The sequence below is a fragment of the Agelaius phoeniceus genome, chromosome 2 (assembly GCF_051311805.1).
Source record: "Agelaius phoeniceus isolate bAgePho1 chromosome 2, bAgePho1.hap1, whole genome shotgun sequence".
NCBI classification, from domain to species: Eukaryota; Metazoa; Chordata; class Aves; order Passeriformes; family Icteridae; genus Agelaius; species Agelaius phoeniceus.
The window spans coordinates 99,426,742-99,453,625 of record NC_135266.1 but is presented as its reverse complement, the minus strand read 5'-3'; the positions used below and the strand labels follow the sequence as shown (position 1 = coordinate 99,453,625).

The window sequence follows — 26,884 nt, the reverse complement described above, 5'->3', positions numbered from 1 at the left end:
TTTTTCTAGGCTGAATGCCTTATTTTGTTTGGTGATCACAATAAAATACTTTCCTTAGCTTTTAAATGTCAGGGTGTTGTTTCATATGGCAACAGCATGACTAGTTTTAAACATTTGCATAAAGACAAGGTTCTCTGGTTTGCTTGGTTTTGTGCTGCCTGTAGCTTCCCAGCTGGGGTTCCTGCATTGATGAGAAAGCATAAAATCAAAGGCAACTCTCTGCATATTTTCCCTCTCCAGCCTACTCACAGGAGCAAAGCAGTGGGCAGGAGCCAGAAGGTGATACACTGCTATCCCCATTCATCCTGTACTCTGATCACATCTATCATCTTTATTCAAAGAGACTGAGTTTCTGGAAGGAACCTAAAAGATTTGACTGCATTTTTCTGTTGTGGAAACCTTCTATATTTCTTCTTTCAGCTAGAAGTGCAACTAGATAATGATGTGTGTTATTGCCTCTGTGGGCCTTAGGAATAACATGAATTTTGTGTCATATGGAGAGAAAAAGAGGAAGGCTGCAGAGAGCTGGTGCGGTTCCCTCATTATGCCTCCACAGAGCTTATTTGTTTAAACACAATTGAGGTTTTTAAATATTTTTTTAACTTATAAATCTGTGAACACTGTCCAGAAGGTGCAAGTCATCAGTGGTGATAATTTTAACAATTATAACCTGTGAAAATAACTACAAGTAATTTGGGGCTGGAGAAGACAGAAAGAGATCATACTCTATAGTTCAAAAAACCCATAAAGATGCAAAGCCAAAACCATCCTTGGAGTAGGTATGACTTTGAGTACCTTGGAGTCACCCCCACCATAAATTCCAGTGCTCATACTTTTGCTTTCACAGGCTGTATCTGCTGTGTGTTGCTGCTTATTGTGTGACTGTGTAATGGACCCTTCAAGTCCATTTAGCAGTGAACATGGGGGCTGATGGGAAGCCCAGGTGCCCAAAAACCTGGCCTGTTTTTCAAATGGGTCCTGAGCTCCGTGCTGCCATAGTTGCCCAGGATATCAGCAACAACAATTTTAATTCAGGATTTGAAGAGCCCGCAGAACAACTCACTACCAGAAGTAGCTGCATTAACAGCTGCATACGTCTGGCATAGATTTTTGAGAGTCTAGGAGGCACTGCATCAGAGGCCTGCTGTCCTGCTAACCTCATTTCCCCTCCAGGCACACTGAAGCTGTGTCCCCACTTGACAGCACACCTATAAAAACCAGCTAGGTTAGAAATATAGCTGAGGTCAACTCATCATACTCGTGGCTTAAAAACAATTGATTCCCCCATTTTTCTCTCTCTTCATTTCTCTTGGATAAATAATAAGTCCTGTTACAGGGAGAAATTCAACATATTGATTTAGTCTTACCCAATTTTTGTTTTCACTCCCCCTCAGTTATGGGGGTCAATGAGCAGAAAATACACTGAAAGAAGAAGCAGCAGAGCAGAGAATGGTCAGGTCAGAGGATCACTATTTGGACTGAACTCTCTGAGTCTCTCCCTCTCTACCAACAGAATCATATGACATCTTTCATCCTCAAAGATCTCATTCCTGCATGCCTTGTAAAACTTCACTTGTCTCCTTAAGAATGACTTCAAGCTTTGCTGAAACACAGCTCCTCTGGGACTGCAAAGTGCTGCCTGCCAGGGGGCACATTGCAGCAGGAATAAAGCTGAAATTAATACTGGGTTGTCTGAAGTGTTCCAGGAGGCACTTGGGTCAAGATTTTGGGACTGAATCCCCCATTGGATTAAACCCCCCAGTGGTTTAATTGAGGACAAGATGAGATCAGTTTTACACCTCATCTGAAGAGTGGCATCAGTGCCATCCTTTTTCAAGGTGAGGAACTAATGAAGTTAGTTCAGTAGTCACTAATAATTGCTGTTATCTTAATTCTGGCAGGACCTGCAATATTTTAAGGTTTTCTGGGAAGTTACTGATCCTAACACCAGCCCTTCTCCTGTTACACTTTGTACACTGATAAAATCAACTTTCAGGAGCGATATGGTAAAAGTGCACTTTCTTTTGTACTGTGTATCTTCTGCTGCTACACCAGTAACCAACCATTTATCACATAATCAGATCCTTGCTGAGCTATATGCCATCTGTGATCAAATGAATGATGAATAAATTCAGAATGCAATTTCAGCTAGTCTATTTTTTGTTCATATTTCGTTCCTAGTAGATTTAAGTCTTTTTGACCTTGTGAAAAATAGCTGCATTTGAACTAAAAATGTGGGGTTTTTCTAGATAATGGACTATGCCAACTTCTATTTCTTTTGGAATTCAATAGAAACTGTTTGGTATATCAGGACATTTTCTACATCCTTATTTACTTTTTCTCCCTTTCAGACTATGCCCTTTGATATAGCTAAACTCCAATCTTTGCTCATATCTCCTGGCTCCAGGAACCCCTTTTTGATTTCCATTGTCTTCTGTGTGGAAGTAACTCTTGCTATCAAGCATTACATTTAGTTTTCCACTCATGTAGCTATGAGCTAACAAATTACACCAATTTCTTGAGGCCTTCTGAGCTAAGTGAATTTGGCTCACTATTTCTCAGCTATCAGCCCTTTCATTATTGTTAGGGAATGCTTCAGTGATATTTATTCGTCATTCTGGTAATGCAAGTTCTTTTGCTTTGATGCTGAGACTTTGAAACCTGAATTCCTGACAACATAGAACTTCCTTCAGAAAACATCTAATTAAAATGTGTTAATGCAGTGACCCTTGGTCACTTGCAAACCCTGAAGACATCTCAGATGGATGTCTGGTTTTGTTGTATGTCAGCTTTCAGCTAAGGAAAAATGTGTTGTGTTTACTCACCATGTAGTGCAAGGGGTGGTGTGGAGCTTTACACAGAGCAACAACTGCATTCCAAATCTTCTTGGGTGTAGGGTGGTGTCTGTGAGCCCTGGGAAAGATGCAGACTAGGTTATACTTCTGCACCATCATAGAAAAGTTTACAAAGGACCAAAAGGCAGTCTCATCAATCCTGTGACCATAAAGGGAGAAGAACTGTAAGTAATCAACCATGTTGGTTGGGTTTTTTCCCATTTCCAGTCTGTAAGAGGTTAGAAATTATAATATTGGCATGTTATATATCCTTTTAAAGGATATATGTTTGATTTTTCTTATAGAGAGTGGGGTGCTAGTTTAGGATGATGTAATATGAAATAATTTTACAAGAAACTAAGATGAATATTTTAAACAAAAGGTAAATTGGTAAGGCAGCATCATAATATAAAAAAACCTTATCTAAAACTAAGATAACTCCTTTACAGATTACAGTTACATAAACATTTAAGGCATCTTACCAAATTCTACACTGCAAACTGTGTTCAGCAAACTTTGCTATTTTTAATGCCAGTTTTTAACCATTTGTATGTCTTTGAATGCAGGCATTGATAGACACTATTCACCCTATTGGTTGTTTTATCAGGGGGTAAGGCTGAAAAAAATTAAAACACTTTTAAGAACTGGTCTCATTTGAAACAAGTTGTGTATGCTTTACTATGTATTTATTAACAATAGAAGCAGTCGATCCAGCTTATTTTGGCTTGGATCTCCAAGCAAAAATAAAGCTCTTATGACTTCTGGGACTGGATTGCAAGTTCAACCTTACTGATATACTCAGATCTACCATCATATGATGTCTAAAATTAAGAAAAAAAGTTGAGTTTTAAAATTCTTCCTTCCTGTCTCTTAGAAATGGTGACAGGCTGCCTCTGTACATTGTAGATTGCTGGGCATTGGGATCCAGGAGAAGTGCTCCTGGGGACAGCAGTTTTAGTTCAGTCTCAAAAGGAATGGGAGATCTCTTTGTTTCCAGAGGAGTGGCTGCATGGATAAAGTAGGGCTGCAGATCAAATAGATGATACAATAAGTGAGATTATGTAATTTAAATTGCACAATGGGTATAATAATGGGGAGGTGCCAAGCTCTCTTTGGAAAGTGATTTCAGATGTTTCCTACCCAGAAAAATACAGATTTTGGAGACTTCATTTAAAAGCAATCAGAAGACAAAAGGCCACCAGGCAAACTGACTAATTGGTCACTGGCCAGATGGAAATCTCTGCTTAGTTCATTTCAAGGACAAGTTGCTGCTGGATAATGTATGGCAGATGGGGATCCAGGGGAGTTTATTTTCATGAATCACACTGCTGTGAGGGATGTGTAACTCTTTGTACTGGGGGTCAAGCCAGATCTTGTCTTTCTCATTTGAAGGACAGTCTCTGTTTGCCCCATGTTAAAACAAGGAAGGAGAAGAGTACAAATCAAAAGCAGAGATCTCACCACAGATTCTATTTCTTGCAACCACCTCAAACTGAAGTATCATATGTTTGCCATCAAAATACAGTAGAGGTGTAACCCTTTTTGTTGTCCTGGAAGGCATGTGTTAATCTTCAGCAAGCATTTTGTCACTGTGTCCACAATACAGCAAATAAATGGAAACATCTTTTCAGAAAAAATCTAGAAGACAATTTAATATTTCCCTCACTCTGAATCTTCTCAAAGACACACTTCTACTAGGAAATTTTCAGGCCAGCATGATAGCTTACTAAGGAATAAACTCTAGAAGATTATAAGAAGGAATAATTAGTGTACCTTGTAAATAATTTTAATAATACTAAAAAGAAAGATTATTGCATTATCTTACACTTCAAAGAAGATCCACCCATTCCTTCCTTGAAAATGGACTCTGTTGCATTTCCATCCACATTGATTGTGCATCCTTCAGATTAGTGTACATCTTCATTTGTCAAGATCTTAAAAAAAAAAAGATCTTCTCTTTTCTGCTGTTTCTTTGCTGTGGAAGTAGATTCTGTAGCTTCAGGCAAAATGTGTGATCTGCTCTTTGGCTTTTAGAGCTTTGCAATTTTTTTTCAATTCTGTTGGGGTTTGTAGTATCCTAGGAACAAAGAGACAATAATGTTTGAAACATCAAAACTTACCAGTTAGTCTTAGTTAAAATGCAAAAATCTAGGATTTGCCAGGTAAAGAACAGCCAAGATTGCAAATAAAGTCGTTGTAGGTTGTGTGGCCTTTATTTTGTTAAAATCCAGCTTACTGAAGGACAGGATTGTCCCACATGCCTGTGTCCAGAAAGCTCTCACATAAATTGCATGCACATTTGGCAATGTTTCTTCCTAATATGAATCCTTATTTTATGGGGTATTTTAACCCCAATATCCTTCTATACAAAAGGCTCTCTACAATGTCAGCTAGCTAAAGAGAATACACCATGCTGTCCATGGTCTCTGCAAGGGGCAGCTCTGGGCACAGCACCTTACATTTACATTGCAGAATAGGACTTCCATAAATATTTTTCTCTCATGACTCAGCTTGTAAATATATTGATATGGATCTGAGTGCCAAGCTGGAGAGCTAATGTGGGGAGGCAGCTGCCAGTATGGGTTGCCATGGATATAATGTTTGATCACACTCAAAGGTAGCTAAGTGAGGTAACTAACTTCTGCAATAATAAAGAAAGTTTTGTACTGTTTAAACCTAGATGCAATTATGACTAAATCAAGCATGAAGGGAAAGGGAATAAAATCTAAAATGAGAAGCAGAAAATACATTTTGGTTTTGTTTTTTTCTGAAAACATTGCTCAGCAAATCAAGATCTTAAATTGAAAACTTGAATCCATTTGCTAAAAAACAAAACAAAACAAAAAGAACATTTAGAAAAGCCTCTATGGTTCCATAGACTTTTTTCCTACTAAAAACATACATATTTTCAAAAATTTAAATTCAGATGAACCCTTTTTAAATTTCTCTTTTTTTAAATAGAACTTATCTCTGCAATCATAACAATGAATTCTATTAGCAGTAAGAATCTCTACTTATGTCCATCAAGTTCTAAAGACTTTACTTACTCTAAAAAGCAGGATTTTACAGAATATAAAGATGTTTCATTCAGCAGCAGCAAACTTTGTGTTTGGGGTGTTTTTAATTTTACTATTTGCTTACTCATAAAGGTACTGAAAAATGTCCTTTCAAAGTCAAGAATAAACAACCTACACAGTTAGTACTGAGACAGTCAGCCTGTAAATACTAAGAGCTAAGCCCAGGGGAAAAGAATTCAATGCTTAGCTAGTTAGAGGAAGGGGGAAAACAAAAATAATTAAGTCAAACCAGGAAGAGATAAAAATAGATAGGAAAGCTAAAACAGAGGAAATTATTTTCACTCTGATCATTTCAATACTATCTTGATCCCTGTGGTTATAGATTGCCTTAAGAGTTGTGAGTTAAACTTCTTTAAACTGTAAAGAATCTGTTCTTTTTGTGTTGTTACCTTATTCCTGAGCTTTCAGGAGTGATATCTTGCAGAGTTTCCCTGAAAACACGAGGTCAGACATTTACTTTCAAAATAAAAAATGCATTAGAAGTTATCCTGTAATCTGATGACAAAGAGTAAGCATTAATGCTACTTCTGCCTGAAATTTTCTCCCTGCTGGAATCTGTGACCCTGTGCTTTCAAGGGCAGCTGTCCCTGCAATTCTGCAGCCCAAGGTGAGGCCCAATCCTGCCAGGAGGTTGCTGGTCTGCAGAGTGGCCACAGCACAAAGCCTGATTTCTTTGAAGCAGAATGTGGGGAAGAAAAAAAAAAAACAAAAAGGCTTTGAAGTGAGGCGGCATGTGGCTTTTTGGGGTGCTCCAGGAAGTGTGGAACAGACCCCTCTGACACTGCTGGTACCTGTGGTACCTGTGAGCCACCCTGGGTCCCCACTTATCAGTGTTTATGTTGGTTCTGAGCTCTTCACTTGAGAATCTGACTGTAGTTTGCAACACAGAACAATAAAACACAGCTAAAACCAATTTAACCTTATCCCACACTGACATAAACCCCCCACTGATCTGTCTCCTTTGGCCTGATTTGTCTCCTTTTTGGTCTCGTGGGGAGCTTTCCATGTTGGTCTCTGCAAAAAGGGTCAGTGGCTTCAACTTGTCCTGTATCAGAGCAGAGCAGGAAAAGGAAATTGATGGACTGAACAGCAAAAAAAGCCTTACAGTACTTTAAAACCAGCTTTCATCATGTGAGGGGCTCCTTTGGCTCCATATTGATTTGATTGTGTTATCTTCAGGAAAGCATCTGTTTTAATTTACAGTTAATGTTCCAAGGGCTTGAATCCTGAGTCACAAATCCACCCCCATCCCCTCAAAATGAACAAAGGTAATATTAATCTCAAACACAGAAAGCGAATGAATTAATGGAAAAAAACACAAACATGCAATGACTCTTTGATGTAAGGATACATCATACAAAATCCGAAAATCTTTCTTTGCTGTCACCCCAAGGTCTTTGCTGTCTCACTGTTTTTTTACCAAGAGTAAGCCTTAGCTGGAGATTTTGATCAGATTTGGGAGAAACTTAACTGGGGTGTGATCCAAAATTGTTCAGGAAATTCAATTTTGTAGATGCCAAAACTCATTTGAATCTGTTAGAAAACAGTTTTGGATGGAAACATAGATGGAGAATTAAACAGTTCAAAGATTTCTTTAAAAAAAAGGCTCTTGTTCTCTAATGGATCTATTTGTTCAAAACCTAAATAAGAGGGAAAATATCAACAACAATAAACCAGAGTAAAACCTCTAAAGAAAAAATTATGTAAGTAAAAAAAAATAAAACTTTTATTCAGCCCAACACTATATTTCCAGGTTGGTGACTGTGGTTGTTGAAGAAAGTAGTCATAATTTCTGGTTTAGGACAACCCAAATAAAAATTAATGTGAGATTCTTCAGGTTAGCCGCAAACCCAGCAAAACCATCATTCACATGGATATGTTTTTCTTGACTTTTATTATAGTAATATGTTTTATCTGTACAGCATGCAGGCTGTTATTCTAATAACTGTTGTTATGCCTGAAAACATCTTCCACATCCTGATTCTGAAATTTTCCTATGCAAAGAAAACTGGTATTTTCCTATCTTAGGCTTTTTTTGTGATCTAATCTACCCTTTGCTGCTGACTGACTTCAGATTTTCAGGGTAATTTCACCCACAACTTTGAATGCCTTGGGCCCAGGCAGAGGAACGAAAGGCAAATCTCTGAATTTTGGCACAAAGCCATCAGCTGTGCTTCAAACTGCAAAGCCTTACTGAACCCTAAGGACAATTTCAATAAATGGTCGCCCAGTACTGACATGCTGGCCCTCCAAGAGGTTTGTGGTCTTTGAAAGATGAGCACAGTGAACCTGTTAGAGGGAGATAAAGGAAAACATAAGCCATGTGTGTGACACTGAGTATTGGTCAAGTAGGGGCCCCAAAAAGGTTCACTCTAACTTGCAGTATGCAAGTTGAAACAGAGCATGGTGAGATTGAAGACTTGGCTTCCTTAAAATAAAGTCAAATATTGGTGTTAAAAGACTCAGCATAAAGGAAGAGAGAGTGGGATTGGAGAGCTTGAGGAAACTTCTGCCATCTCACCGTTGCTGGCCTATCCTATCAAGCAGTAAAGCCATCTCAGTTGCTGGCATGTTTGCTTGTCTTCCATAAACCAAACTGATGAAAAAAATAAAAAGCTTTTCTTTCCTTCTGCTGGTGTTTCTGTTGAAATTGCAAATGTTTTCCAAAGTGCTGATACAGAAGATTTGCAGTTGGGTACAGCTGTTGACAACTCCTTTCCCAAGTGATGAAGTTTAACAAGGGCAGTGCCTGCTGCTGACCAGAGCCCACTTAGCAGGCCAACAGCTGAAATCTGTACAGCAACTCTTTTTATGACACACCAAACAAGCCAGGGAACAAGGGAATAAAATATTGATTTAGTTATGGCAAAACAGTAAGACGAGCCAGGCTGTATCTCCCTACAAACTGCCAATCTGCCATCTGCTATCTTTTCATTTTCCCTCACACCACTGATGCGAGGAGTGTCCAAACTTCAGTGCATGTTTTGCAAACAGCAGTGCCCAGTGGGCTGTTGCTGTAAGTCTGCCATCAGCATCAGCCCTGCTCCAGCCTACTTAACCATTTAATTTGGTAAATGTCAATACGGCCTCTTTGTTCTCCTCAGCACCATATGCTATCCGATCAAAAGTCAATCAGGTTTCTCTCAGCTCCTCTTTCTTTCAGGAAGATCCTTGGCAGCTGACAGCCCCCCCGGGAATCTTAGGTAAAGAGCTGTGTTCTGTGGAAGTGCTGCAGTTAACATAAACATTGCAGCTCTGCTCCAGGAACACTGATGTGACGTGGGGAATCATTGCACAGCTCACGGTGCAGACATGTGATGGAAACACATGCATGCCCTGCAAGGTGGGCAAGGAGAAGAGCTCAGAGATAAGGTACAAAGTAAAAGGGTGGGTATGAAATTGTGGAGTTTTGTTCATAAATCAGATAATAGGAAGGACATGAGACTTGTTCACACAAAAGCGCTTAAGTGTTTTATTCATTTCCCCCAAGTCTTCAAGCAAAGTTACACAAAACAATTCTTATTGGGCAAAAGTCAAAGATCTGTGAAGACTAGAAGTGAAAAGGGGGGAACAAGATAAAAATAGAAAGAGGCAATATAGATCCCAGCATCATGCTCTTAGAGGCATTGCTCACCAATATTCAAGATAAAAATCTCTCTTTTACAAATTCTGTGTTACTTTACTCCTCTTGCTCATATGAATGCTCTGTGCACACACTTCTTGTTCTTTGAGGACCATTAATTTGCATTCTCTTATTCATGGTCCTCTGAATCATCTGGTTTGATTTTTAAGTAGGAGCAGGCAGGAGTGCATACAAGGCAGAGGAAAAGACAGGGTTTATTTGCAGAATGGGCAGAGGGATTTAGTTGAAAAATCAACAGTGTTAGACAGGAGAAGGGCAGCCTTAAATTCTGTTTCTGGCAGAGTCACTGAGTAACTGAGTAACTAAGGTTATTCAGACCTCCTGAATAACCTTAGCCAAACCTCACCTGTCTGATCAGTCCCCCTATCTCCTGTGACCCTGTCAGATCAGTCCCAAGGAGCCAGCTCACTCACAATTGCTCTCCAGCTGCATGTTTGCCTAATTCAGCATTCAGTCCACATGGCAAAGTTCATCTTGGACTTTTCTTCCCTTCACACTGGAAGTGAAAAGCTTCTCTTTCTCCCTACAGGGTTTCTCTTTGCAGGGGAGAATGTCTATGAGATTTCTTTTCCTATAGGTAAAAGTGATGACATGTCAGAGGGCAGTCCTCTGCTCACAAGCGTGCTCTGGGGCACTGCCAGGGGACCATGCACCAGCTGGAGAGAAAAGCAGTGGTGAGAGCAGGGGCCAGAGCTGACACAGCTCACCTGCCAGTCTGCTCCAGCCCTGCTCTAAACTTTGCCCACCACAGGACCCAGCTCAAGGTCAGGTCCTTACCGCCAGTGTGTGCTGCAGCTGGATCAAAGATAAAACACTCAGGTCTGCAGTTACATTTGGAAAGTGGCTTTTCACTAGTTTTGTAATATAAGCAGTGGGGAACTGGTTATAAAGATCTAGTTTTTCCTTTCCTGCTGTATTGAATTTGCTCACCAATGGTGTTTTTTTTCTTTTTAACTTGCCAGTTTGGAAAATGCAGTTCAGCTCTGTGTCATCACAACTGTGCTGGCAACTTCCAGCTAAAAACAGGGATCTGAGCTCCTGCTTCAGGAGCTGAATCTTATACCCCGAGTTGAGTCATGAAGTTCTAGACAGTGTATTGTGAACATAGTGGTGGCTGCCAAGTCTGCTGGCTTTTTACCATGTGGATTAAAATAGGTGTCACTTTATGCTTCCTGATGAAGCAAAGGGCAGCATTTGTGTGTCTCTGGAAGGAATTTTGAGACTTAGCTTCTATAAAAGCAGTTTCATATGAGCATTGTTACTTGAAGATTTGTTGTTGTTGTTGTTGATTCCTACTGCTGTGGAAGTATCTATTAGGATTATTATTATTTTTCTTTGTTATTCTATTTTTTCCATGCCCTTCTTTATACATCTCATCTTTTGGACTGCTCTTTTCAGGGAAAGACTAATGCCTCTACATTAAAATATAAAGCAATCAAGAGGACTGATTAGGTTACAGCACTTTGGATCCTATCACAATGAACTGTTTGCTCTTAATTATTAGTAAATGATAGGTTACAAAAGGTTATGTTCAAAATATAGAACAGAACTTTCATGTTATTCATTAATTGATTATTTATATTAAACATGCTCTGGAAATTTAACAGGCCAAAATTTGAAAGTTGGTAGGCAGCCTATGTCATGTCATTAATTTAAAATGGAATAATAGGGGTTCTCTACCAGGTTGTTAACTCATGTCTCAGAAAATCACTGTCTTGGGATAGTACCAGATTCTCTTGCTTGCACCAGAAAAAAGAGCTGCATACATGCCAGTCTTTAAAAGCTGAAAAGAAACCTTGTCCTTCTTTCTTCAAAGGCAGGCGTCTTACGTAGTTGGGCTGAAGTAGCTACAATCATAAAGCGGTAAAATATGAGCTTTTGGATCTTCTCAATGTCAAGGAAGCCAAAGAAGCCGTCCTTGTATTTCTGTCATGGTCACTGCAACTCAGAGCTGAGTTACACTGGTGTGGGTTTGCAGAAGAGTGCTGTGCTCCCTCTCGGCCTTGTGCCAGAGCTGTCACTCCAATGCCACTGGGCGCTGTTTCATTCTCTTCAGGGACGTGGACTGTGTTGCTGTCTGCTTCCTACAACAGCTTTATTGGCTCTGACTAAGGCACTTTCTCACTTGGTAGTTTGTGTAAACTGAGGGGCTAAGGGGAAAAGAGTGACTAGAAAGGCCAGGAGGCAGGATTAAGAGCTCTTTCTATGAATGCACTGAGTGGGAAATTAGAACTGCAGTTAAGATGGTGGAGGAGAACATTGATGCAGCATACATGGAGCTGGTCTTCCCCTTCTCAGAATTAAATGCTTTCCAGTGACCAGCCACAATTAAACACTCTGACCTTTGATGAATAGAGATGCTATGGTTTGTGCTAGAATTATTCTGGTTTGGCCAAAATGAGAGGATGAAACTAGATAATCACAGAATGCAACATTAACCAGCAGGACAAAAATGGATAGTCAATTTAGTGCAAAACTTAGTGGTTCATTATTTCAAATCACCTGGCTCTTCAAAAGAAATTACAGCATTTACTCAGTAGAAACTGGAGCTTGCCTGGTTGCAACTCTCCTAGATATTCTTCACCTCAAGAGGTGTGCTTATATGTGCATTTTGTTTTGACAAATGTGGCAAATTGAATGTCCTAAGAGATTGATAGATTTTGATACTTTGGACATGCTTTTAAAATACAGTCAGTAGGTAACAGAGAATCTGCAGACACCCCAGAACTTGGGGACTTGAGGTTAAATTAAACATATTTATTAAAGATGTGAGCTTATGTACATAACATCCAAAACTACTCCAAGAAGGAAGAATGTCTGGAGGTCAGAGAAAAGGACTACATTTGTCTCTGGGCAGGGCAGTCTCATCTAAAGGACAATGGTAGCAACAGACCAGATTTAAATTAGGACAGTTTGCAGCTCTGGCAACAGCCCTTGATTAAGAGACTGAATCACTACTGCAAGACAGAGGCCATGAATGTGTTTCTGCCTCTTCATTTGGTATTTTTCAATAAGGAAAGTAAGGCTTGGTTATTTTGTGTATTACCACAATAATGCTCTGACATCACTGTGAAAACTCTGGCTATGCTTCTGCTCTTTCATTGAGACATTTACAGCAAAAGCAGAAATGGGGGGGAGGGAGGGAGGGAGGGAGGGAGGGAGGGAGGGAGGGAGGAAGGAAGGAAGGAAGGAAGGAAGGAAGGAAGGAAGGAAGGAAGGAAGGAAGGAAGGAAGGAAGGAAGGAAGGAAGGAAGGAAGGAAGGAAGGAAGGAAGGAAGGAAGGAAGGAAGGAAGGAAGGAAGGAAGGAAGGAAGGAAGGAAGGAAGGAAGGAAGGAAGGAAGGAAGGAAGGAAGGAAGGAAGGAAGGAAGGAAGGAAGGAAGGAAGGAAGGAAGGAAGGAAGGAAGGAATTGCCTCTGTCACTCTGGGTGGCATACAGACAGGATTTAGTTCCCACTTGCAGCAGCTTCATTCTAATCCTCTGAAGGGAGCAGTTGTTGTCAGATGTGTCCAGAAGCACATGACTGGGACAGGTACAGGTTACTTGTCCTATCTCTGCCTCTCATTTCCCAGTGCCAAGTGGGATCTTCACTGTGACACATGGGGATTGCAATAAGCTCTGCCTGGGAAGAAAAACAAGATCTCACTTGAGTGATGAGTATTTAGTCAGCTGGCAAATGTAGGTTTAAAGAGGAGAAAACCTCATCCCATCACACCACTCTTGTTTTGTCTGTCTAAACCTGCCCCATTGGCTAACTCTGCATGGTCCTCGAGGCAGCTGGCATCATCCCTGACAGCAAGCTGCTGTTCTGCTAAACCTCCATCAGTGGCTGCCAATTTTTTAGCATGACTGTCCCAGCAGCACATCCAAAGGCTTCAGTTAGAAAGCCTAAGCTCAAACCATGTTCAGCTCAGCCTGGGCAGCCTCTGCCCCATGCACAGTGCCTGTGCTGAGACTGAAACATGCCCTGATGCAAAGCAGGAGGGTGTGCTAGGAGAAACCTCTGCAGCAGCTCAGAGAGGAGCTGGGTGATGCCAGGAAGCACAGAGCAAAGGACACTAGATGTGCCTGCCCTTGCTGGCTCTAAAATCAGTCTCTCTCAAGAGGGCCACGTGCTGCAGCATTTCACTCTGGCCTTAATTGTAGGCTTTGCTTGATGCTTCTGCTTACCTTCCAGTAATGTTGAAAAATGGCTTGTGCTTGTAAGTGAGCATACCCGTGCACTTTCCAGGACCTTAACAGTTCATTTTACCCATCTAACCTGCTGCTGGAATTTTAAGACATTTTTAATCCACTTGCTGGGCAACCTGAGTCACAGGTCTCCAGTGAGATGACAGTGTGTGCCACTGAGGCAAGGAATTAAATGACATTTTTGTACCTTTTTCCTTCCACTTGCATTACTCCACCTTTTTTCTTTACTACTCCTACAAATATTTCTATATGACTGTTTGCAAAACATCAGTGGTTTTTGCTATTTTTTTTCTGACCTGTGGATACTGCACACTGTGTGATGTATTAGTCTCTCCATATTTTTGTTGATCTTACTGAGATTCATGACTCCTTACTACGCACAATGCTTTTACACTTTCTTCAGCATTTAAAAGGGGCATCAAACCTAGCTAAAATGAGGAACAGTTTAGTGTAAGGGAATGATTTGAGAGGCACCCTCAGAAATATGAAAGGGGCATGTGGTATTCAGCTTGTTACAACCTGTCTGGATCCTGGAGCGTGGAATTTGTTAAAGCAGGGTTGAACTTACCCTGTCTAACACCCACTGCTCAGCCCAGACGGAAACTCTCATTTCCTTCGATCTTTTCATCCTCCCCATCCCATTACTGCATTATTGTTATTTGGAAAGGTCCTACTCTTTGCTAGGAAGTGAAATTAAAGGATATAAATAGAAAAGGGAAATGGTATGGAAGGACAGTTCTCCAGAAAATGTACGTTCTCTGTACAATGACTATAATGTACCATAAGGGTCTTGGTTTCTTATTTCCATAAGTGTAGAGACTTACAATTTTTCTAAGGCAACATGATACAGCTGGTTCTGCCTAGGAATTAGTTTTTCCCCAGTCAATAGAAACTGAGCACTAATAACCTTAATTAACATTTGCATAATTGTGATTAGTAACTTACAAAGAAACTGTTGTAGTAACATTATAACAGATTATTTAGCAGTTATTGAATTATGCTTTCTTTATTTAATTTTTTTTAAGTCAGAGTGAGCAGCATCCAGGAGGTGTCTAGTTGATTAGCAATTAAACATATTAAGAAGCTGTAAGCTGAAGTAATTAAGAGAAGTTTAAGCACTGTTTAGGTCAAGCAAGATCTACAAGAAGGCTGAGTGTTTCCTGAGGAGCCCAGCTAAAATATCAATGTTGTCCAGCTTGAAGCTCAATTCTGGGTTGTTCGTTACTGTTCACTGATGGTTTCATAAGCTTATTCTCAAAAAGTGCTCCTGGAGCACTAATGCCTAATTCAATTAGATGGTACAGTTCATTATTTACTGCTCAGCTTCAGCAGTGCTATGAGAATTGGGGCCTAGGATAACTCTTTTTTTCAATGTCAAATTACCTCAAGTGTCAGTTGTGATGGATCCAGGACTAACTTCCAACCAAGATTAAAGCTCCATGACTTTGCCCTGTGCATGCTTTGAATTTTAAAGAGGATGATCAGAAAGAAGCCAGTAAAGGGGAAGTGAGAAGTGAACCTGAAGGGAGATAGCACCTGCAGGTTCCTCTGGAAGACCAATAGAAACTAGTTGTGATTAACAATCAGCAGCAGGTTGCCAGAGACCAGAAACAAGGACAATAAATCTCCTAATAAGGCACTGTGAGAAGTATCAGCTGTGATTTTTAAGTTTGAAAGCACTGAGGTGATGGTGTTGAAAAATGTAGACCACTTTAAAAAGAGAGATCTGTATTTTTGTCTTGGAGAGCCCTAAATATATCATAATTTTAAAAAGATCAGAAGAAAAAAAATGCAAAAACCAAATGAAAAACAATGTTTGTCAAACATGATAAGGAAGTTCCTTTCATTCCCTGAACTCTCGGTTTAGTGTTAGAGAACCGCTTACACATATGGAGCTTCTTCATCATTTACAGACACTGCAGCAAAAAAATATTTCACTGCTTTAGGAGTTATTAATGGACTGATATTACTGCTAGTCCTGCTGAGGAGCTTTCAGCAAATGAGACTTTACAGAAAGAAAATAAAAAAATAATTGTAGAACAGTTTCCCTTGAAGCTGCCCACATTTGGATTTATTACAGTTGATCTGTACTTACAATCTGATGCATGTTCTTCACATTCAGCCTTCTAGACTTTATTCTACCTTAATCTTTCCTGGGCTTATTTTCTTCTTTCCTCTCATCATCACAGTGATCTATGGGATAGCACAGTGCCAGAGAAGTCCTTGTAACTGGCTGCACCCAACTTCTCTGCCATCCCAACAATCTTTACTCTTGTCCCTCTGGTTTTGTTTGTTCTCAGATATTTTTTGGTTCCATTAAGAAGAGATTGATCTTTCCAGTCCCAGCATGCTAAATTATTCTCATTTTTGTAAGGTGGAAGTGACAAAAGGTTTATGTTTTCAATTAATTTTTAAGACTCATTCTTTCCTAGATTGCACATCTCTAAACTTGAACTTCCTTTTTGCTTTTACAACAAGCTGAAAATGAGACCGCTTAGCTGAGAAGGAAATGAATTATTAACCTTTTCAAACAACAAGAGAATCAGCTGATGAAAACTCCATATTTTAGAGATCTTTGAGAAGTAAGGTTTTATAGAAAGCAGAAGAAAAGTGACTGAAATATGAACTAGAAACACAGTACATTTATGTCATGTAATGAGATCCTAAGCTAAAAAAAAAAAAAAAACGTAAATTATATGCAATGATTACTAAATTCTCCAATGTTAGATTAGAGCATCCAAAATATTGTTTCATTTTAGCATATAGGAGACCTACAGTTCTTTTTATTGCATGCTTTGGCTGTGCTTCTGTGTGTTCCAACTGTGAATTTTCACTGCACATTAGGTATGGAATAATCCAATTTTGCACAGCAAAACTTGGCAGACTTAAATGAATTTCCCTGATCCAAACACAAGATGTTTCAGTTTTGCACAGATTTCACATCAGACTTGAAAATTTTTTAAGTCAAAAGCTTCACCAAAACAGACTGGATTTTTCTGAAGCTAGTCACCAATCCATTGAAGTTGATAATCAGGTGAAAGTGCAGTAAAAGCACAGTAAAATAAGAAAAGTGTACCATATCCATTGGAACAAATGAGAGAACATCAGCTTCTATTGACAGTTGCTTTATTACTGGAAAAATCTTTTTTGGAGGGGCAGGGAAGGTTGGATTGCACAGAACCATCCTGTAAAGGCAAAGCCTAGCTGCTGTTAATCCTGGCTTTTGGAGGCTGAAAATCTGTGCTCTGAGTCTGTTCAGCCCGCTCCTTTTTGAGAGCAGTGGCAAAGATGATAAATTTCTGCACTGCTGCATCCCCAGCTCACAGTAATCAGACACCTTCAGAGATTCCTCCTGCAGCAACACCACTCCAGCATTCACTGAGCCAGAAACGCCAGGGAAATCTGGTGGGATAATGCTTTCTGCCTTGGGCAAGTCCCTCTTCATGAGCTGGGCAAGTTGGTTCTGTTCTTCTTCTAAGCAGCAGGGGCTGACCTGGGTGTCAACACGGTGCAGCCAGTGCTGGGTTTGGCAGCATCCCTCCCTCCAAGCCTGGCCATGTGGGAGCTGCTTCCTGCGCAGTTCAGGAGCTCCCTTTGGAGCCTGGGATGCTGACGGGCGAGAAAAGGAGGCGGCTGGCACAGCTGCCCCAGCTCCACCCGCCCGTGCTCGCAAATCCAGCTCACAAATCTATCTCAGTGTATTTACTGGAGCTGTGAAGCCTGCTAGTGCTGGGGATTGCTCATTAGCTTATATTCACAATTATCCCTAAGGAAAGGAAGACTACAGCCTCTGCTTTCAGCATGCAAATTGAGTAAAGTTTGGAGCTACTGCTACAGAATCACCAAATGGCAGGCTGTCATTACTGCAGTTGGTTTTCAGAATACCATTTTAATTGAACTAATTATCACAGACTTCAACAGGTATTTTGAGGTTTTAATGAATGCTTATAAGAATTTTAATCATGCTCCCATTGAAGGCAACACTAAAAATGCTTCAACGGCTTTGCATCACTACACACAGTGGAGAATATTTATTTTTCTTGTATAACTAAATACCGACATAGATCTGCAGCTCATACAATGGAAAGCTTTAAACTCAGGTACTCATGACTCACTCATTCTATTTGGAATATTTAGAAAAATAGAGCCTCAAATAAAAAATAGATAAAGAAAATTAATACCTAATTTAGGATGTTACCAAGAATAACATCATGAAGACACAGAAGCTAGAAGATGGAAGACACACAGAAGATGGAAGCACCACATTTCATTCTGATAACAAATGAGAAAACCTGCAAGCACCAGCCCTGCTTCTGCAAAATCCTCCTGACAACACCTGTGCAAAGGCAGAGACAAACTCTGTCCTGCACTTACTAAAGTGAGTGTGACTAAGTCACAGTAATTAGGACTCCAAATGAATCAATTGGAATAATCTCACTGATTTCAGCAGGATTATTCATCAGATCGGTAGCTAATATGTGCAAACAAAGGAATGTGCTGCCTGGAGGAGGGAGTATGAATAGCAAAAATGTTTAGATCTAGTTTCCTATGGAGTTTTGGCTTCTTTTTGCACCTACAGAGAGAAGCATTCAGCTGGTTCCATTTTTGACCTGACCAGGTGTTACTTTTTGCCTGCTCTGCATATTACTGTACAGTGTGCTGAATCAGGGCTGTCTCACCATCCATAATGTCAGAACATGTGTAGGACAGTAGTTGTTGCTCTAGAGAAACAGATTTTTTAACTATAATTTGCAACTACCAAAAGGCTAAGTGTGGAATTCCCATGCTGAGGTGTGCCCTTAAAGGTGCCCTTAAGTGTCTGAGTACTGATGCAGGGCACACAGATATGACCTGTGCCCTTCTGGAGTGGCAGCTCAAGACCAGGGAGGGTGCTCTAGAAACAGATCTCCGGTGTAAAATGAGACTAAGCACTCTCATTTAGCCACCTGAGCCTCTCCTCGAATATCTTTCTATGCTTCCCATTTTCTGGTAGCACTAAAAGAGGCTGTGGACGTAATCAGCTGTCCTCAGCAGAAAAATGTGTGAACAAAAGGTAATGGCAGGTTCCACATACATTGCTTTAGCTAGAACATCTAGAGAGGGTAAGGTAACTTAGCCAAGCTTTCAAGGAATGTGTAGTGGGTAATCTAGGAGGAATATAATGTCCAAGGGCAATAAAGATGTAATAAAGGGCAATAAACAAGATCTAAAAGCAGTCATCTGGCCCTTCTCACAGACTTACCAGGATTTCTAACAGATGTTGGCAAACTTTTCGTTTATAAACAGCTTTTACACAGAGTGTTCAGTTTTCCCGAGAAAATCATTCAAGTGTGTCTCTACTGTTTACATTCCAATGCACTCATTTTCTTTATTAACCTCCCTTGCTGTAGTTTAAACCCATTATATCTTGTCTTAGTCTCACTTGTGGTAGTTTTTTACATATGTGAAGGCTTACTGTGACATCTTCCCACTGTTGTAATCAATTAAATTGGGCCACTTTCTTTCTTTTAGTCTTTTTTTCTGCTGCTAGACCATGTATTCTAGACTGCTGATAACACTTTGTGCTTTCATGTGGCCGATCTTTGACTGCAGAAGCCCTGACTCTTCTCAGTATCACCTTTTACTCCTTAGTGAATGCTTTGCAAAGTATATGGGGCTGGTCCTAGTGCCTCCATCAGTTGAATGAGTGACATCAGAACAGCCAGTTGTTAGTTGTGTGGCTTATGCTGGCTGTCCCAAGGGTTTCACTTGGTAATTTCCATCAAGAAAAAAGGTCAAAAAAAGATCAGCTAATGAAAACTGAGCAGAAATTATAGAAAAATCTGGAGTAATGGACATTCTTTTTTACTCATTGTGTCCCGCAGTTGATATCAAAGTTCAGATTTGATTCTTGACATCGTTTGAACTTCAAAAGGTGTGAACTTCTTTTTCTGTATGAAGGGAAGGCTTCCAAGGTTTCCTGTAGTTCTGTTCAAAGAAACCCCTTCTTTTTTCATTCCTCTGTTCAATATTTGACTCTTTTTATTTGACCTTGTTCTTGTTCTTGTCTCTAGTTCTTAGTGAAACATAGAGCAGTGCGGAGTAGTAAAATTATTGCAGGGTTACTTCTCTCTCTCTCCTGGAAATTAGACACCACTGTGAACTAAGTTCTAGCACACTCACCTCTAGAGGGCCATCAGTTTCCGACAACATTAATTTTTCATACTCTAAAAATTAAGTTTTTAAGTGCAAAGGAAACCTCTCTAAACCAGAGGAGCACCATCTTGCTGCATCTACAGCAGACATACACAATAGCTCAGAGAAATGTGAACTACCCTCATTTAACTCTGCCCACCACTAGTAAGGGCAAGTTAAAATTCAATATAAGACTGTGTAAATGTTGTCTGGGTAGGAGAGAGAGGCAGCAGGAGGAAACAGTGTTGCAATTCCAGACAATTCTGGACTAATAAATCATCGTTATATTATCCATGAACTCTCACAGCAGACATCAGAGTTCAAAGCTGTCAGTCTACCTGGCCACTAGTTTCCAAACTGGATGGGTAGGAAGATTCTCTAAATGGATTACTTCAGCAACTAAGTAATTTCAAGGGTTTGTTTCTCTGGTATAGATAGTAATATGCATGTGATTGATGTCTTGGAGCTGCAACAAATAATGAGAATTAAACATTTTCTTCCACATCCCAGCAGGATTAAATAGAGAATAGATTGATATAATATATATAATGATCTATGTGTGGTACATACCTTTAAAAATGTCTCCTTGGAGAACTATCACCAAAGACACAAAGGGTCATATTAACTTCAGGTATCCCACTTGTTCAAACCAACTGGAGTGATATTTGCATCTCTTCCAGATGAGATCTTAAAGCTGAAAAATTGTGATAGGTAAGAGAGCATTGTTGAAATAGCTAAATTCTGTACTAGGCACTTTAAAAGCATCCAAATGGCTTATTTTTCAGCTGTGAAATAGAAGTCTTTTCCACTGTTCTGGAAACGTGGGATTCAAGGTGACTTCACAGGGTGTTAATGGAAGAATGATCTGCACCCTGCTAACAATATTTCATGAGCAATGATGTAGCAAATAATATAGTCTATTACACTGTGCCACCAGATGCCATCTGAAAAACACATTGCTAGCTTTAGCATCCCAGATTTAATCAACTTTCCACAGAAATGACACTGATGCTGACTGCAAAAGACAGTGTGTCCTCAGCCCTGACTAGCAGCTCCTTGGATGTGGCAGTAATGTTGTCCCTTTTCTAGTACCTATTCCACCAGTTGAATTTCTGATGGCTAATGAATGGTGATGGCATTAGCCTTCCCTTTGATAGGGACAGACACCCATATGAATGGGGCACTTGTTTCAGTATGGGGCACCTTGAACATCCTCAGCACCATTTGGGCTCACCTCCCTTTTGGGTTCAAAAGATAGGTAAGGGAAGGAATGAAGCTGAGGACAAAATACACTGTCTTCGGAATATACTTCCTTTTGCCTTTTCAGTTGCTAGACACTCTCACAAGCCTTTCATTGCAAATCACTTCTCCTGGAGCACCATTAGAGTGATGAACGTTTTAAATGGAGTCAACCTATTCTGCAGAAGAATAGTTGTAATGACATGCATGCTCAAGTTTGCCCACAGGGGCTAACAGACTAAAATTAAAGGGACAGAGGACAGACTCACTAGGACATGAAAGGAATTTGCTCCAAATAAATTGGCAAGTAATTTGTTTGAAGTTTGAAATATATTTTCAAAGGTCAAGGCCTTGCTGCTTATCAATTTTGTTTATCAATTGGTGCTGTTGTTAACTTCCACCAAAATAAATTTGCACAACCAGCATCAGGAAGAATATCTCCTGTAATACTTACTCTACTGGCTAAGGGGAAAATTCTTAAATTAGAGTCTAGGCTTTCTGCTTAGACCTTGCCTAGGGTGAGTGTTACATAGAAAATAACAAACTTTAATGACATTTTAATGGAAGAAAATGAAAACTTGTCTCTGATCTTCTGCAGTTCAGCCATTGGTAACTGTTGTAATTGTATTCTTTTGAAGTTGTATTACATCAGTATGAGTAAAAAGAAATGGATGTTGCCCTGAGCTATCTGAAGGTAGGTAATGCAAATAGCAGTGCCAATAATTGTTAGTCACTGGTGATGGGCAGAAATTAATAGAAATTCATGAAGAAAGAGGTGAGAAGAACAGCTGAGGGGAAGATAACTATAAGCAATTTATAAATTCTGAATTACATTTTACAGAACACAGCGTATTTTCTGTTAAATTTATTTTAGCATTGTTTTTTGTCCTTTTCCTTATCTTTCTTTTCCTTATGTATATATATAATTAAAACCATGTATGTTTAGAAATACATATAAATAAAGCCTATATATGTGGTTTTCATTTTAAATGAAGATTTTGAACAGAAGGAGGAAAAAGCAGTAAAGAAAATAGCAACTCCAGCTTCCTTTTTCCATGACCACTATCTTGGAACTTCTAGTAGTGTGAAACACCAGTGGGAAGATTTCCTGGAGGGCTGACAAATACAGTGGCAGGCATGCAACCCCCTCAACAAACTCTGTCATTGCTCCTGCCTTCTCTCCCACTTAGATGCCAGTAAGCTTTACTTCTTCAAGTGAGCCAGTTGCACAGAGCCATAAGTTTCCTGTCCATTTTAACACATAAAACTAGCAGCAAGAGAGATTTTATCTTGGAGGGATCTATCCCTTTGCCTCACTCCTCTTGCAACTCAAAGCAGAAGGCTTGGTGATCACTCAGTTTTTGCCTACCTTTTGTTCCAGTTCCCTGAAAACTTTCGCCTTCATACAGCTTTTTCTTTTCACCAATAAAATAGAGCAGGAGCACCTTCAGAAGCAGCCAGAAAGGCAATGTTTTCCCCACTCAATTAAATTTCTCTTGGCATTTTCTTTCTCTGCACCTCTCGGTGCTCATGCAACCTATTCCCCTGCAGGGCTCAGCGTGAGCAGCCGCCTGCCGAGGCAGAGGAACTGCATTTAGTCTGCAGCAGGAGTGCTCAGCACTTGGTACTTTTCCTAACACTTGACTGGGAAAATTGGCTGGGGAACCAGAGACCTGATGCAAGGAGTGACTACAAGATATGAGCAGAAACCTCCATGTTTTAACACCTGGAGATGAAGCATACACAAAGTGAGACTGAAAGACTTTTCCAGAGGGGCTCTGCCCCATCCTGACCTTTCCCTCCTGCGTTACTCTTTAGTTATATATTGTCATTCTACCTCCTGTGAAATGACAGTGCCTTGTCATATACTGAGAGCACCAGCATCCCTGTGGGAAAAGAACAGAACTGAAGCTATACAGCAGGTCCTGCCTGGCAGGAGGTCACTTTCATTCACAGTTTGGTAGGGCCATGATCACTGCTAGCTCATCTTCTTTCTCTCAAGTTAGTATTCTGACAGGCACTGGGCAAATAATTGCAATACCTGAGTTTCCTTTACTGTAAAGAGAGGAAAGATTGTTATTTTCTCCCCTTGGAAGTGTGTTATAAAGAATAATTAGCCCCTGTTTGTAAATCAGTTTGTAAAGAAGAAAATATCTGAGGAAGGGCCAAGCACAATATGCTAATGTTACTGAATTGGTGTTCAAGCTAACAACTCTTTGCTAATCTTTGTAGAGAAAGGAGAAGGGAAAGGTCTCCAGTCCATTACTTTGAATCCAAAGTTAGTTCATTTGTCCTTTACTTGCTGGATGACCTCTCAGCTATTTCCCATCATTCTCCAAAGTTTCCCACAGGCCATGTTTGTAGCATGAGCTGCAAGGAGTGCGACCTGGTATTTCATAGAGTCACACCAAGTTACATACAAGCAAGTGTATCCTGGCAGTCCCTCAGTCCTGGGCCAGCTACAGGCCACTGTGGTGGCCGAGCTCCATACATGACACCAGACTAACCCTGGGCCACCCTTTCTCTGAACTCAGCCTCAGCACACATGAACAAGAGGTGTATTTTTTTTTAGTTCTGAGACATGTGAAATTCATCCAGATCTCTTAATTCTGCTTTGCCCCATGTCTCACAGTAGGTCTTTTTAACTCCTGTCTCTAAATGAGGCAGAACTTCCCAGCCACAGGCAGTTCATTTAAATATAAATGTAAAAGCTGTGCTGGAGGAAATGGTTTCTGCTCAGCTATTTGGATATGAAATCAAATCATTTCTCTTCTGTTTTCAAATTGGTGGCTAACGGACAGTAACAGTGAAAAAGGGGGACTGCAAGGCTGGGTTTACCTGAATTAAAGACATTCATTCCTCTGTGTGCTATAACCTATATTGAAAGTAGTGTGTTTTCAATTATGACATGAGCTTATGGAATTTTTCTTCTTTGATCTCCAGAACACCAGAGAGAAAAGCCTTTAACCCTCAGGAAATTGTTACATGTAGAATTATACACCAATGCCATCAATTATTCTTTCTTATGTTCACAAATAATAACAAAGGGATGAATTGATGGGTATGACCTCTACTTCAGGCAATAGGAAACACCAACTACAAATAAAAAGAAAGAAATGGATAAAGAAATTGGCTAGCTGAGCTTCCCTGAAACACAGAAACAGGTGCTGAAAGCATAGGAATCCAATAGTGATTTCTGATCTCTGATGTCACAGAAAAAAACCTCAAGGATGTGTCTTTGAGTGAAAGAATGGTTCCTGTTCTTTTTCAGAGGAAGTCAAAGGGCAGCCAAAACATCAGTACTTTCTTCAATGTCCAATTGTTCTTATGCTTTCAAATTTAAGCCACAACAGTGAGCTCCTTCTTCCACCATAATTTGGGTTTTGGAAGGAGCAATGCAATATTAGAAGCACAAAAATTGTGGGTTAGAGTCCCCTTGCTCCTCATCCTCTTATCTTGAGCTGCCTTGTCACAAACTTCCTCACCTTCTCTGATGTACAATTCACTCTTTCCTATGAGGTGTCTAAAATTTTTTCTTTCACCTTGTAGGAAATAATTAATTCTCCTAAATACATTCTCTTTTATCTAAATGTCTATACCCTGCAGAGACTCACAAAAGCACATACGTGCATTTTTCCTGCATCTTAACATTTTGCAACCTTGCAAACCTTTGCTCTTTTCTGATCTGAAGCCTATGTTAGCACATGTAGGTGATCTGTGCAAAATCCCTGGCTGTGGGATGTTGGCTTCTTTAATTCAGCTGCTAGAGTGATTTGCAGAAAGCTAAATATTAAGTATTTTTCTCATATTATTTTTCTATATAAACTTCTTCACTGAGTTTGGCACAGGGATGATAGTCATTTCTTATTGGGAATTAAAGATGAGAAGAAAGGTGTATAAAAGCTATGTTATATAACATCCTGTGAACCTATGACCCAAATAACCTAAACTGAAAAAGGTATCACACAGTAGATGAGTATGGATGATGTATTTTCTTGCTGCTGAAATTTCCCTCTGTGAGCTATAAGCCAGCCCTTCATGAATTTCCAGTGCAATAATTTTTTGAACAAGAATTGTTTCAATCTTTGTAAACATTTTGCAGCTGAGGTTTATGAACACTGAACAAATCAAGATTGGATAGCAAAGTGGAGGTTGGAGGTGCTGACTTTGCTTTTCCCTTCCACAGCCAGTGGCACTAGCACTGGCTGTGATCTAGACTTTGGTCCATTATGAAAAAGGATTTATCTTTATTCCTTATGGTTCCTTGGACCTATCAATTTCATTTCTACTCACAACATTTCTATAGTTCCTATTTCTATTACTGTGCTCATAATCTCTGGTCCATCTTCTGCACTCTTCCCAAAACAGATGGCTTTTAGTCTTTTAGATGGCTTCTGTCTGCCCGTTGTGTCTAGAGTAACTAAGGGAAGAGTAATTTATGTTAGATATCAGTGGTTCAAAGTTATGTTCCTAGAACATCAGCAGAAAAAGTAATAAAAGCCACAGGGGAAAAAAGAAAAAAAAAAAAAAAGAGGGAGAGATAAAGAGGTAAAGGCCATTTATGCTTGCCTATAAGCCCTGTGTCAATACCATAGTAATTATTAAAAAGGGTTTATTCATGCTTTGCTTTATGACTATTTCTTTCTTTATATTATGCTATAAGTTGTTTGGCTATAGTCTACTCAAGTAGACTGTGTCTTAGTGTGTATCTCTGATTTTAGGATCTGTAGTTAGGCAATCCTTTGGGAAGAGTTAAGGTATGCAACCTGTTTGTAATAAACAAACCTCAGTTTAATTTGCTAGTTCTGTATTCTTGTTTTAAAATCTAAACAGAGCCTCACATTCAGTAAAACTTGTGTTTTACTCATTGCCTCTTACAGGAAATGAATACTGTATTCAGAAGAGGATTCAGACTTCATTTAGATCCTGCTTCATGGCCAGTGGTTATAACTGTCTGAAAAGGCAGCAGTGGGCATTACCCAGAGTCATACAGATACAGCAAGTAACCAAGTATGTTCTGTCTTGGATTTGTCACTGTACTCACACACACTGCATAGAAACAGTATTTTGTTTTACTGGATCTAGTTGTAATTATATATTGTTCAAGAAAATGTCTTTTTTCATTTCTTCCATGCAGGATTTCCTCAGTATTTCAAATTTCATTTCCCCTTTACCACCTAACAAAAGAAAAAAAAAACAACTCTATGAAATAAACTCTAGTTCAAAGTTTCAGAGATTATGTGTTTTATTTGTATGTTTTCTGTTTCTTATGCCATTTTGATTCCAGATGTCCAAGACATTTTAACAGTGGAATCAAAAAAAACATCTGGACTGGAAAAGTGTTGTGGGAGATAATCAAATCCTGGTAAAGGTAATAACAGAACAGCTGATACCCATCAAATGTAAATTTACTAAAGCTATCTAAAAGGAGAACATTAAACTGAAAGAGGAGAGGCAAATTACAGGATAATCCCATGGAATAATTTAATGGTCTGTTTTCTTTCAAGTTTGAGAAACTGGCATTGTCTGTTTTAAATGTTCCGCTATAACTTGCATGTCATTGCATACTACATGTTCTAATCTGCTCTCAGTCTGGAATATATTTGTGTGAGAGCTTCATACAACAGGATCGAAGTCAGATTTTTAACATAATGTAGCATTTAAATATTAATCTATTTGATTATCTAAAATTGTAGTGAAGTGCTTTGGGAGACTGGCCCAGAAAA

The 26,884-nt window shown here is 39.6% G+C and overlaps 1 protein-coding gene across 2 annotated transcripts in view; it reads right to left on the bottom strand.

Annotated features, from left to right (window-relative positions):
• LOC129133887 (uncharacterized) overlaps nt 1–26,884 on the bottom strand; it is a 306,814-nt gene that overhangs the window by 148,521 nt on the left and 131,409 nt on the right. The window contains exons 1-3 of one of the 2 annotated variants that reach the window (XR_013181048.1): nt 5,294–5,389; nt 4,660–4,911; nt 2,826–2,913 (exon numbers count right to left, since the gene is read on the bottom strand). Coding sequence is in view for 1 of the 2 variants with exons in the window: in XM_077174395.1 (XP_077030510.1) it covers nt 20,547–20,613 (67 nt within the window). In the remaining variant the exon portion in view is untranslated. Of the gene's footprint in view, nt 1–2,825; nt 2,914–4,659; nt 4,912–5,293; nt 5,390–20,489; nt 20,614–26,884 lie in introns of those variants that run through there. The other variant, XM_077174395.1, reaches the window with a different exon arrangement.